The sequence below is a fragment of the Ceratotherium simum genome, chromosome 8, assembly GCF_057802395.1.
Source record: "Ceratotherium simum simum isolate JZ-2026a chromosome 8, ASM5780239v1, whole genome shotgun sequence".
NCBI lineage: Eukaryota > Metazoa > Chordata > Mammalia > Perissodactyla > Rhinocerotidae > Ceratotherium > Ceratotherium simum.
Genome location: NC_141907.1, coordinates 85,333,965 through 85,346,607, shown reverse-complemented (window position 1 = coordinate 85,346,607; position 12,643 = coordinate 85,333,965). Strand labels below are relative to the sequence as shown.

At 41.2% G+C, this 12,643-nt stretch overlaps 1 protein-coding gene across 2 annotated transcripts in view; it reads left to right on the top strand.

Moving 5' to 3' along the window:
- MANBA (mannosidase beta) overlaps positions 1–12,643 on the top strand; it is a 129,452-nt gene that overhangs the window by 23,837 nt on the left and 92,972 nt on the right. For both annotated transcript variants that reach the window (XM_004431004.3, XM_087434651.1), the window contains exon 5: positions 1,308–1,431. In XM_004431004.3, coding sequence (XP_004431061.1) covers positions 1,308–1,431 — 124 coding nt within the window. The remainder of the gene's footprint in view (positions 1–1,307; positions 1,432–12,643) is intronic.

The following is a 12,643-nucleotide window of genomic DNA, read 5'->3' as shown; positions in this document are numbered from 1 at the left end:
AGAAATAGGGTTTGGCAAGTCTAGCTAGAGTTTCTTAAACCTATTTATAAATATCTTTATCTTTCAATATGTTTCCTCCTTTTTCATAGTTATTACATTTAAACACAATATTCTTTATAGTTATTATATTTAAATATAATGGTCAGTTCAGAAATATTTTGGAGATGTTTAAAGAGTAGCTATTACTGTTGTGTTGCTTCAATGTAATATGCTTTTGAAGAATAAACGTACGTAATTAGATTTTATGTTCTTAGAACATTTCTGCCAAATTTAACTATGTTGCATAGGTTGACATATTAGTCATTGTATTAGTTATCTATTGTGTAACGAATTATGCCAAAACTTATCAGCTTAACGCAACATTTCTTATCATAGGTTCTGTCAGCTTGGAATCTGCAGGTGCCTCTGGCTCAGGGTCCGTTACGAGGTCACAGTGAGGCTGTGGGTCAGGGCTGCGGTCCGCTCACGACTCGACCGGGCAGCACTGTCTATGCCTGGCTCTCTCCTGTGGTTGCGGCAGGCCTCAGATTGGCTTCCAAGCTCACCCGTGGGCTTTCCACAGAGCTGCCTCACAGCCTGGCCAGGGGAGCATGGGGGAGAGTGCCTAGAACAGACGAGGCAGGTTTCTATGACCTAATTTTGGGAGTGATCTCACCTCTGCTGTATTCTGTGGGTTAGAAGTGATTCACTAGGTCTGATCCATACTCAAAGGGAGGGGATTACACAGGGACATGAATACCAGGAGGGGATCGTTGTGGGCCATTTCAGATGCTGTATATAGGACACACACACACACACACACACACACACACTACTAGGGACTTGATTATGTGCCCCTCAAACTCATATGTTGAAGTCCTAACCCTCAGTAACTCAAAATGTAACCCTATTTGGAGATAAGGTCTTTAAAGAGGTGATTCAGTTAAAATGAGACTGTTAGGGTGGGCCCTAATCCAATATGAATGATGTCCCTATAAGAAGACGGAATTTGGACAGCACAGAGAGATGCTAGGGGTGTGTGCGTGTGAGGGCACAGTGGGAAGGCAGCCATCTGCAAGCCCAGGGGAGAGGCTGCAGAAGAAACCACACCTGCCAACACCTTGATCTTGGACATCCAGCCTCCACAACTGTGAGAAAATAAATTTCTGTTGTTTAAACTGCCCAGTCTGGTATTTTGTTGTGGCAGCCCTAGCCAACTAATGTATATATATATATATAATATTTTAAAAGAAAAGGTGTTTCATAATGTTTAAATTTTATGGTAATCAGAATCTTCTTTTTGTTTCTTTATCACTTTGAAATTACAGGAGCAGTGTTCATTTAGTTGGGACTGGGGGCCTTCCTTTCCTACCCAAGGCATCTGGAAAGATGTTAGAATTGAAGCCTATAATATTTGTCATCTGAACTACTTCACATTTTCCCCTATATATGGTAAGCTAAGAGATGTGATTTCTTGTTTTTGAAGTGTTTCTTGTTCTTTTTTGAACCTCCACTGTGCTACAAGAATTGGGTTTACAATTTGAATATACAGACATACTTTTCAGAGACTTTTTAAAAAAAATTTTGTGGTACACTAAGTTTATAAAAGTGAAAAATATATATAAACTGTGATTTGTCATGAAAATTTATAGTATAAAGCAGATAAGTAAGTAGGTAGATACCTTTTAATGTTTTTTGAACAAGAAGAAAGAAAGGAAGGGAGGGAAGGAAGGAGGGCAGCTCTGAGTTTCCCCGAGCTAAGTCTTCTTTCTCAGAAGAGCTGGGCCTGCTGCTGGTGCCCCTGCTGCTGCCTGCCCGAGGCTGCCAGAGCTCCCCCGATGGGGCCCTCGGCTGCTCGGGCCACTGGGCTGACTTTCTGTCGCTGCACATTTTCTCCTCTGGAGGCCCTGGCACACCAGCCATGTAAGAGTTGAAAATAAACTGCAAGGCAAACAAGGCATACAGAAAGTTTTGTAAGGTAAAGAATACTACTTTTGCAGTTGAAGGAACTATTCACAAGAAAGGAGCGCTGAATAAAACCTCAGAAATTTCCCTGATGTCAGTGAATCAGTTAACAGCCGTCAGTGGTGAGTCCTTTGTCTGGCGCTGTGTGTGTTTGGCGTTGCAAGAGAATGTAGTTGCGTGTGCTGACCTCCCTGACGTGAGTGGAGTGGGCACGGGGAGAGAAACAATTACCAAACCAGACAAGACGGCGTCATGGTCCTCTGGGATGGGAGCCCCGGTAGTTCAGAAAATCACAGCTCAGTGAGGATTTGAGGAGTTAGGGGAGTCAGGGTGAAGGTGGGGTGGGTGGGGTCGTAGATGACGGCTCCTGCTGCTCCCTCCTCCAGGAAGTCAGGGAGGGAGGACGTGTGGCAGCACAAGAGCTGCTGACCTCTGAGCCCATCTGTGTGTCCTGAAGGCAGAAGACAAAGCAAATCAGAGGTGCCTGATAATTGAGAAGGTTATTAGGTGCTGCTGCATTTTTAAATGTTGAAAAGGCATTAGAAGATCTGATTTAAATTGCACATATAAATGTGGCTGTTTATAGCTCTCTAGTTTAGTGCTTCTCACACTGTTCTTTGGAGGTGTAATCTGAACTGAGTTTGCTACTAAAATCAAATAGTGGTTAGTCCCCACCCATAATTTTTCTTAGGTATATATAATAAAACCTAGTGTAAGAAGGGGTCGGATTTTGCAGCAAGTTATTTATTTAATAGTTTTAAAGCTTAATGAATGTTTTAGATGGTTTGCAAAAAGTGCTGAGTTCCAGATACACTGATATCTGAAAAAATTTGAATAAGACTGCTCTAGTTTAATTAATTAATTAATTAATTTTATTTTTTTTAATTTTTTGTTTATTGCAGTGACATTGGTTTATAACATTGTATAAATTTCAGGTGTACATCATTATACTTCTATTTCTGCATAGATTACATCATGTTCACCACCAAAATACTAATTACAACCCATCACCACACACATGTGCCGAATTATCCCTTTGGCCCTCCTCCCTCCCCCCTTCCACTCTGGTAATCACCAATCCAATCTCTGTCTCTATGTGTTTGTTTATTGTTGTTACTTTCTACTACTTAATGAAGGAAATCATATGGTATTTGACCTTCTCCCTCTGACTTATTTCACTTTGCATTATACCCTCAATGTCCATCCATGTTGTCACAAATGGCTGGATTTCATCGTTTCTTATGGTTGAGTAGTATTCCATTGTGTATATATACCACATCTTCTTTATCCATTTATCCCTTGGTGGGCACTTAGGTTGCTTCCAAGTCTTGGCTATTGTGAATAACGCTGCAGTGAACACAGGGGTGCGTGTATCTTTATGCATTGGTGTTTTCAAGTTCTTTGGATAAATACCCAGCAGTGGAATAGCTGGATGGTATGGTAGTTCTATCCTTGATTTTTTGAGGAATCTCCATACTGTTTTCCATAGTGGCTGCACCAGTTTGCACTCCCACCAGCAGTGTATGAGAGTTCCCTTCTCTCCACATCCTCTCCAAAACATGTTGTTTCCTGTCTTGTTAATTATAGCCATTCTGACGGGCGTGGGGTGATATCTCATTGTAGTTTTGATTTGCATTTCCCTGATAGTTAATGATTTTGAACATCTTTTCATGTGTCTGTTGGCCATCTGTATATCTTCTTTGCAGAAATGTCTGTTCAGGTCTTTTGCCCATTTTTTGATTGGGTTGTTAGTTTTTTTGTTGTTGAGATGCATGTGTTCTTTATATGTTTTGGAGATTAACCCCTTATCAGATATATGGTTTGCAAATATCTTCTTCCATTTGTTAGGTTGTCTTTTCGTTTTGTTGATGGTTTCCTTTGCTGTGCAGAAGCTTTTTAGTTTGATGTAGTCCTATTTGTTTATTTTTTCTATTGTTGCTCTTGCCCGGTCAGACATGGTGCTTGAAAATATGTTGCTAAGACCGATGTCGAAGAGTGTACTGCCTATGTTTTCTTCTAGAAGTTTCATAGTTTCAGGTCTTACATTCAAGTCTTTAATCCATTTGGAGTTAATTTGTGTGTATGGTGTAAGGTAAGGGTCTACTTTCATTTTTTCGCATGTGGCTATCCAGTTTTCCCAGCACCATTTGTTGAAGAGACTTTCTTTTCTCCATTGTTGCTCTAGTTTAATTTAAAATTTTGAATATGAAGCTAAACATTTCTTGCTGAATATGAGTCAAGTTCTGTTTATTAGTTACTAGTGACTGGGTGAATTTTATTTGAATTAACTCAATTTAAGTGATGCTTAAAATTTAATTTTGATCAGTATAATCAGTTCTCCACATCAACTACAGTTTTGTCGTTTTATGGCAGCAATATATTTTGTACTTAACGTAGAGAAAAATATGTTTCCTGTTCACCTGTGCCCTGTGTGTATTAAGCAGTGATTTTTATATTTCTGATTAATTTTATAATTTCAATTTGGTTATTTGAGGTAATAAAGAAAATGGAAGCATAAACTTAGGAAAGCATTAGGAGAGGAACTTCCTTTATGAGTTTTTTCAGAATTTTTTTTCGGTTTGTATTTGGAAGACAGCAGTCATCACCGAAATCAATAGAAGTTGAAAAGGTGAAAAATAAAGAGGATAAGCCGGGGGCCAGCCTGGTGGTGTAACAGTTGAGTTTGCACGTTCCACTTTAGCGGCCAGGGGTTCGCTGGTTCGGATCCTGGGCGCGGACCTACTCACCGCTCATCAGGCCATGCTGAGGCAGCGTCCCACATAGAAAAGCTACAACTCTGCAACTGTGATGCACAACGATGTACTGGGGCTTTGGGGAGAAAAAAGAAAAAAAGAGGAAGATTGGCAACAGATGTTAGCGCAGGGCCAATCTTCTTCCCCAAAAAAACAAAATGAGGAAAAGCCAATATATTCTGGGTACTTTTATGCATTTATTTGGTACATACTATGAGGCAGGCATTGTGAGAGTTACTAAAAATTAAAAAAAAAAGATTAGTTCAGAATCAAAAACAGATACAGATAATTTTATTTAAAATCAAATATATTAATTTTTAAAACTTAAGTGTGTAATGAGGTTGATCAAAACTAATGCAAACAGTGGCTATCTCTGAGTGATATTCTACAGATAGTTTGTATTTTATTCTTCTGCTCAGTCATCTTTTCTAAATTTCTGTATTGAGCCTGTATTGTTTCCGTAGTTAGGAAAGAAACTAGTTAAAACAAACCAATCCCATCTAGTAATTTCAGCCAGCTCATTATGAAAGGCTAAGCTAATTTGTGTGGCTCTTTCTGTTTTCTCCCTATTGAGACTAGAAAGAGGAACTTTTTTGCTTTTCCAAGTGTTCAATTTATTTCTTAATTTAAACTTAGTGAGTTTACCCCAAAGATCAAATGATCAACCATAATTCCCCAATTTAATTGTGAATAGTGTGACAGAAAAAAGGTTGTTAGACTTTAAAAAATTAACTTGAAATTCCTGTGAATTAATTTACTTCATATATGTGTATATATGTATATCTATGTATTTTTCTTCTTTTCTGCTTTCTCAGTCCTTAATATAGTGGTTTCTAAACTTTGGCACTTTTCAATATCCTGTGGTCGTTTGTTTGATTTTGCCCTAACCTCAGTTTCCTAAATGATTTTCACATATTCTTTATGTTTAAGATAATAAAAACAAATTTATATTTTAAAAAAATGTTGTGGTCAAGAGAAAACAAGAATTACTCCCATTATCTCTTATTTATCTAGATATTAAGAGATACCTGTTCATTGATATGACTTTCTTTAAAACCTCATTAGAAAATATTTATTGGAATGATTCATCCTTAGCCCCGAAGTATTCTAATCAGGTTTTAAATAGCAGTAGCTATTTTCAATATTTTAAACTGTGAAAGATTGACCCTGGTATTGAAAAGGGAAGCCCAGATTCTTTTTATTGATTTTGGAAACCCAGCAAGATTCTGCTGTTCTTTTCCCTTGGGGAGAGGGTGGGGGACTGACCCCATCCGCTGGGGGAGGGGAGGGGAAAGTCTGGGCTGGATTTGGGATTCCAAAGGGGTAGATGCCCTAATTCCGAAAATTCGGACATTTATATGCAAATCATCTGGCCAAAAATGCAGATTCTGTGTGCTAGTGGGGGTGGTGGGTGGTGGGTGTGTGAGAGAGAGAGACATGTATTCATTTAGGGATTATCTTCTCCATTCTAGGTCTTTCATATTTGTAATCTGATGTGAATTGTTCACATTAGGCCATAAAATTATTAGGGAGGGATGATTGTCTAGTTTTATGAGTTTTTCATCAGGTTACATAAACGTACTAACTCCAAATATATAGTAAATATGTTCTGATGAAACACTACATTGTTTAATTTTTTGTTACCACAGTTAGAAAAAAATAGTACAGAGACATTTTTCAACATGTGACTGCTCCTTTTGAGCGGAGGCGAGCTGTGGGCCTTTGACCTGTGCTTGGGCACTTCCACCACCTCAGAGACACTGCCTTCTCCCACCCTGCGGCCTCAGCCTAGAGCACCCGCTCCTTTGTTCTCCAAGACCTGGCCTTGGACTTGGAGGAGTGAGTCTGGCTCTCAGCTAGACCTTGGCCTGCCCAACAGAGGCCCGTATTGAAGATTATTGTTGCCGTTTGCTTACAGGCTTAATACAGAGCATATAATATTACAATAGAGCAAAGATTTGTCAGTCTTGCTTAGTGCGTTGTTTGATGCATGCATTTTTTAATGTAAGCATGCATTCATTTTTTTCTTATATTCATTTTGAATCACTTTTTCATTCATTCTTTGAATTACTTTACCCATAAAATGATAGTCTTGACCCATGAAAATATCTTTATGAGTAGGTGGGTTGCTTGAATAATCTCTCCTCTAATTAGTTGCCTTCTTGCCTAGGTAGATTTTTCCTCTGAAATTTACCAATTTGTCTTTGTTTTGGGGGGATTTTGCTTTGTGTCTCGTTTGCCTTGATTTCGTTGTTGAGGATTTTGTCCTGCTGAGTAGGACAGGGAGATCTTTCTGCTTGGTAAAGATGGGGAAACAGTTGGGGAAACAGCTGTTGTAACAAACAGTGAGCCTGCTTTGCTGGTTAATGTGAGCTGTTTGCTCTTTGAAAAGCAGCTGCTGAAGTCTGTCCTATAATTCGATTGGGAGCACAGGAAACTATCTTACGTTTGAATTTAAACATTCTGTAGCTTGGTCATTTCAGCTTGTTGTCATTGCTGTTTCTTCACATGCACAGGACTACCTTTTCACTGCAGCTTTCCATCATGCATTAAAGATGCAAGAGGAAGCCAGCCTGCAAAAGGAGGAGCTGTGAGGAGCTGGGCAGGGCGAAGCAATCCGGGCAGCCATCTTTGAGTTGCTTTTCCCCCAGTGAGATGAAGCATCTTTTTCCTCTTACATAAGCAGTCTTGCATCATCTGCAGATCTGTCCCATGCTGACCTGAGTGTTCCTCCATTTCCCTGCTAGTTCTTAACCCCTAGATCCGTCCTATGTTCTTTTTAACTGTGACCTTTGGGTGTATTTTGTTTCTCTAAGTAGCTTCAACACCTTTGTTTTTGGGGTTTTGGGTATAATTTATAGTGGGTATAATTTATTTTGGGTATAATATATAATTAAAGGTTACAGACAGTAATTATTCAAGAAATGTATTTCCCCTGTTGGACAGAAATGCTCACGTAACTGTCGTCATGCCCTCGTTGGGTAGTTTAGGTCACAAAGATGTATTTTAACAAACGAAGGAACTGTGGCACTGTATGATTCAGTGCATTTAGTGGAGGGTCAGACACATTCTCTATGTCTGTAGATTTCAGTGTTCTTTCTTTTTTACAAAGACCCTCTTATTAAGAGGCTAACATTGTATTGTCACAGTCACCCCAAAGGCTTTGTTTCACGTTGAGTGTATTTGATATTTGGATTTAGGACTCTGAAAGGCAAAAAGTAACTTTGCTTTTGGTTTTCCTCATTGTTATATACAAATTTCAGTGTGTGCCTGCTAGTGTCTCTCTTTTTGGTAGGTGAAGGTAGAGAGCACTAGTCAGGAAGCCTGGGCCCTCGTCCTGTCCACTGGCTTGGGAGCTTCTGGACTAGGTTCTGCGGTCAGGGCGTCAGAGACCTCGTCTACACAGTGACTAGGAGGTTGCCAGGGCTCTTCGGTCTCTAACAGTCCCCGGTTCTTTCCCTGTGTTTGTAAATTACAGCAGACATTAGAGCCTAGTGAGGGTAGAAGTGTGGGAGAACCCAGGTTTTCTTGAAGCTGGACGTTGGACTAACTGAAGACATTGATACTTGACGCTTCATTACAGTCAGTTAAAGTGAAGGCTCAGGGTATAGTTTGAGAGCGAGTCTTTCTGGGAGTTATGGATACCCTTGAATTAATGTACCTCAGCCACCTTCTTATTTTTCTACTTCCGTGTCTTCTTATACTTTCTTTTTCTCTTAGACAACTGACTAAAACTGTTTTCTTTACTTTCCTGACCATATTTTGACAAAGAAGTAGACTGGATAGGAATATAAAAGGAGCTGGCGTATTTTAGGGGATTTAAAGGTTAACATATTGGCCACATCTACACACACTGGCGTTGTCTTGAGGGTCGTGTGCTTGGAGAAGCAGCACACGTGAATCAGGCTGTGCAGCTACTTACTCTTTCTACAACTTCCCGTCCAAGTCAGACTCCTGATGGTTGGTTGGTTGATTTGTTTTTAAAAGAAACCCCGCTGAGTCCACTTTGGACAAGGCTTAAAATGAGTCAGTGGCCAGAACACATTCTCTACCATCCTTTGGGCTGCCTGCCTCGTTGAGGGTACATGAAACGACTGCGGGGGCAGGACAGCGGCATGGACAGCATTGGTCTGCAGGCCAGGGAAGGGCTCAAGCTGTCAGGAGAGCAGGGCGGCCTTGCCTTTCCACCCTGTTTGATAAAAAGTTCCTGTCCTGTTTGGGCCCAGAGTTGGTTAGTCAGGGTGAGGAGAGGATGCAAAACTTGTTGTTAACTGGCAGGGAGACCTGGGAGGGGATTTTGAGTCATTTAATGATCTTTCTTCCTTCCTATCCCCATCCCCAGTACTTTATCCGTTTTTGAAGTGATCTTGCTTTCCACTTCAGGAGAGCTGGGGGTGGTAGGTATTCTTTAGGAAAGGGTAGCTTTGGGCTGGCCCCGTGGCTTAGCGGTTAAGTGTGTACGCTCCGCTACTGGTGGCCCGGGTTCGGATCCCGGGCGCGCACGGACGTACCGCTTCTCCGGCTATGCTGAGGCCGCGTCCCACATACAGCAACTAGAAGGATGTGCAACTATGACATACAACTATCTACTGGGGCTTTGGGGAAAAAAAAAAAGGAGGAGGATTGGCAATAGACCTTAGGTCAGAGCCGGTCTTCCTCAGCAAAAAAAAAGAGGAGGATTAGCATGGATGTTAGCTCAGGGCTGATCTTCCTCACAAAAAAAAAAAAAAAGGAAAGGGTAGCATTGTTAATGCTGGGAGAGATATAGTAGGAAGCTGTATTCTAGAAATGGGTCTTAATTTGTAAGAGGGAGCTCTCCTCAACTAGAAATAGGATTATATATTTTAAAATTAGCAAGTGAAAGGAAGTGACCAGATAATGCCAGGAGAATTATTAATTATTTAAGACTCGAAATGTGCTTTGTGAACTTAAACTACTTGAATTCTCCGTGGCTTCTGGAAGGAAGGGTTGTACTCCGTTTGGAAGAAGAGAGGGCAAAATATGTTGGTATAGTGTATCTGGTGACGATGTGATAGGCTTGTAAATCTTCATATTGGGTTTTAAATTCCACAGCCTTAGTTTTTCGTTTGGTGGCACCGAAGGGAGTTAACAGGATGAGCTCCAAAGGAGTGCCGATTTACTGTAGAACTTTCCGTGTTAGAAGCAATAGAAGCTGGGGAGTTTTACCAGTAACCTTTGGGAACTGCTCTGTCTTCCTGCCAGAGGCCCTTACAAGCAGCTGATTCTCCACTGAAGAGGAAGTCATAGGAAACAGCAAAGGAGCCAGTTTGAACTTGGTGGTCGTTGGTTGGTAGGAGGTGCCTAGATGGCAGAACTAAAATCTTTAGGTGGAAATTAAAGAAAAGTGGATTTCAAATCAGTGTAAAGAATGACTTGACAATAGCCAAGACCAGCAAAAAGGGAAAGCTATTTTGTGAGGCAGAGGTTTTTGTCATTACAGATATTAAAGGAAGTTTAGAGTGGCCTTTTTGGGGAAATATTCTAGGGTAGGGATCAGCAAACTTTTCCTGTAAAGGGTCAGATAGTAAATATTTTAGGCTTTTTGGCCCTGTGGCCTTTGTTGCAACTGCTCAGCTCTGCCCTTGTAGTGCAAAGGCGACCAAAGGCAGTATGTGAACAGAGGGGCCTGGCTGTTGTCTTAGGCTGCTCGGGCTGCCATGACAGAGTACCATAGACGGAGTGGCTTCAACAGCAGAAATTGATTTCTCAGAGTTCTGGGAGCTAGGAAGTCCAAGGTCAAGGTGCTGGCTGATTAAGTTTGCGGTCAGGGCTCTCTTCCTGGCTGGCAGATGCCACCTTTCTTGCTGTGTCCTCACATGATGGGGGTGGGGTGGGGAGAGAAAGAAAGGTAGATAGATAGGTAGATCTCTTCCTCTTCCTCTTCTTTTTTTTTTTTGTGAGGAAGATCAGCCCTGAGCTAACATCCATGCTAATCCTCCTCTTTTTTTTTGCTGAGGAAGACCGGCTCTGACCTAAGGTCTATTGCCAATCCTCCTCCTTTTTTTCCCCAAAGCCCCAGTAGATAGTTGTATGTCATAGTTGCACATCCTTCTAGTTGCTGTATGTGGGATGCCACCTCAGCGTGGCCAGAGAAGTGGTGCGTCGGTGCGTGCCCGGGATCCAAACCCGGGCTGCCAGTAGCAGAGTGTGCGCACTTAACTGCCAAGCCACAGGGCCGGCCCCAATCTCTTCCTCTTCTTATAAGGCCACAGTCCTGTCAGATTAGGGTACCACCCTTATGACCTCATTTATCTTAATTACCTCAAGATCTTTTCTCCAAATATAATCACATTGGGGATTAGGGCTTCAACATATTAATTTTTTGTGGGGGGTAGGGGGGAGACACAGTTCAGTCCATAATAGCTGTGCTCCAATAAAATTTTATTTATAAAAATAGGAGGTAGGCCAGATTTGGCCCAAGGACCATAGTTGGCCAGCCTAAGGTCTAGAGGGAATCAGACATCACCAGAAAGTAGGCTAGGTGAGCCTTCAGCATACTTCTAGTGTGAAAGTTCTATGAATCTGTGCTGTTGTGCTTGAAGACTCAGCCAAAAGACATATTTGATGTCGATCAGAGCTCGATGTCGGTAGAACAAATGCTCCCCTATGTAATAAGACCCCCTCACCACCGTAAAAATCTTGAGCACCACTAAAAGATGGTTTTGGGGAAATTGTTTGGGTGAAATGGGCATAACTTAGGGGTTAAGTGTACAGTGTCTGGTTTAAGACTGTCTTGGTTCATATCCAAGCTCTGCCACTTAACTAGCTGTGTGACATTGGGCAAGTTACCTAACTTCTCTATGCCTCAGTTTTCTCATCTCATATGAAATGATGATAATAGAATTTACCTTATAGCCATGTTGTGATGCTTAAGTAAGTTAATACGTGTTGCGAGCATAAAACAATGCCTAGCTCGTCGTAAGGTCTTGATAAATGTTATCTATTATTATTTGTTGAAATAAGAGACAGTAAGGGAAGCCAGAGGGAATATGATAGGGAGCTAAAGGACACGTAACTGTCAAAGATTTAGGGATATTTTAGAAAATAAATAGCTTTGAATAAGATTGGAGTGTGTGATTCTATTTAAATACAATAAAAATGCCGTAAAGGGAAAACTGAGAGACTTACTGTATACTTGGTAGGAGAAAAGTATCTTTATCAAAAAGATGTGGTTGTCTTGGTATGTTTCGTTGTTTCTTAGGAAAACTTGGAGGCTATGGGTGGGTAAACTGCAAAATTGGCTGGGTCAGAACAAACCTGATTCAGGGCTCATTGACTAGTGTTCCTAAGTATGAATCATTCAATAAATAAAAACAGTTCTTAAGTCCTGGATTAGTTTTACTTCCGTGTGCATGAAAGCCATCTGTCCTTCTGGCTGGTGTGAGGTGCAGATGCTGAGATGTGGTGTGGCCGTCTTGAGGACAGGTCTCCTGTGCGTCTACATTTGTAAGGAATGCTAGGTGCTAAGTCTTTGGTCATTGATCAGCACACAAACTTATCTTTTCTTTCTTTTGCAGTAAAGCCATGATTATCAGTCCCCTCCTTATTGTAGGAGAAGGGTCCCTAAGATATTTCTCAGCTGATAACCTTCTCCTGTCCCTTCTTCAGAGAGAAAAATAGAAGCCACTAAACAGGAACTCCCTCAGTTTCTTGCCATGAAGCATACAAACTTAAGTGCACCTGCACCAGTCGCTACTCTTCTCCTTTTGGTGACAGTAAAGAATGAGAACTTTCGTTGGTGGCTCTGACACACTGCCCATCCAGGCTTTTTGGGCACTTCATCTCTGGTTTCTCCTGTGTAACCTGAAAAATATGGGTCTGCTTTTCCACCCTGCCCTTGCCCAAAGCCTACCTTGACATATTGTCTTGTTAAAAACCCAGACCAGAGCCAGCCCAGATGGCCTAGTGGTTAAAGTTCGGTGTTC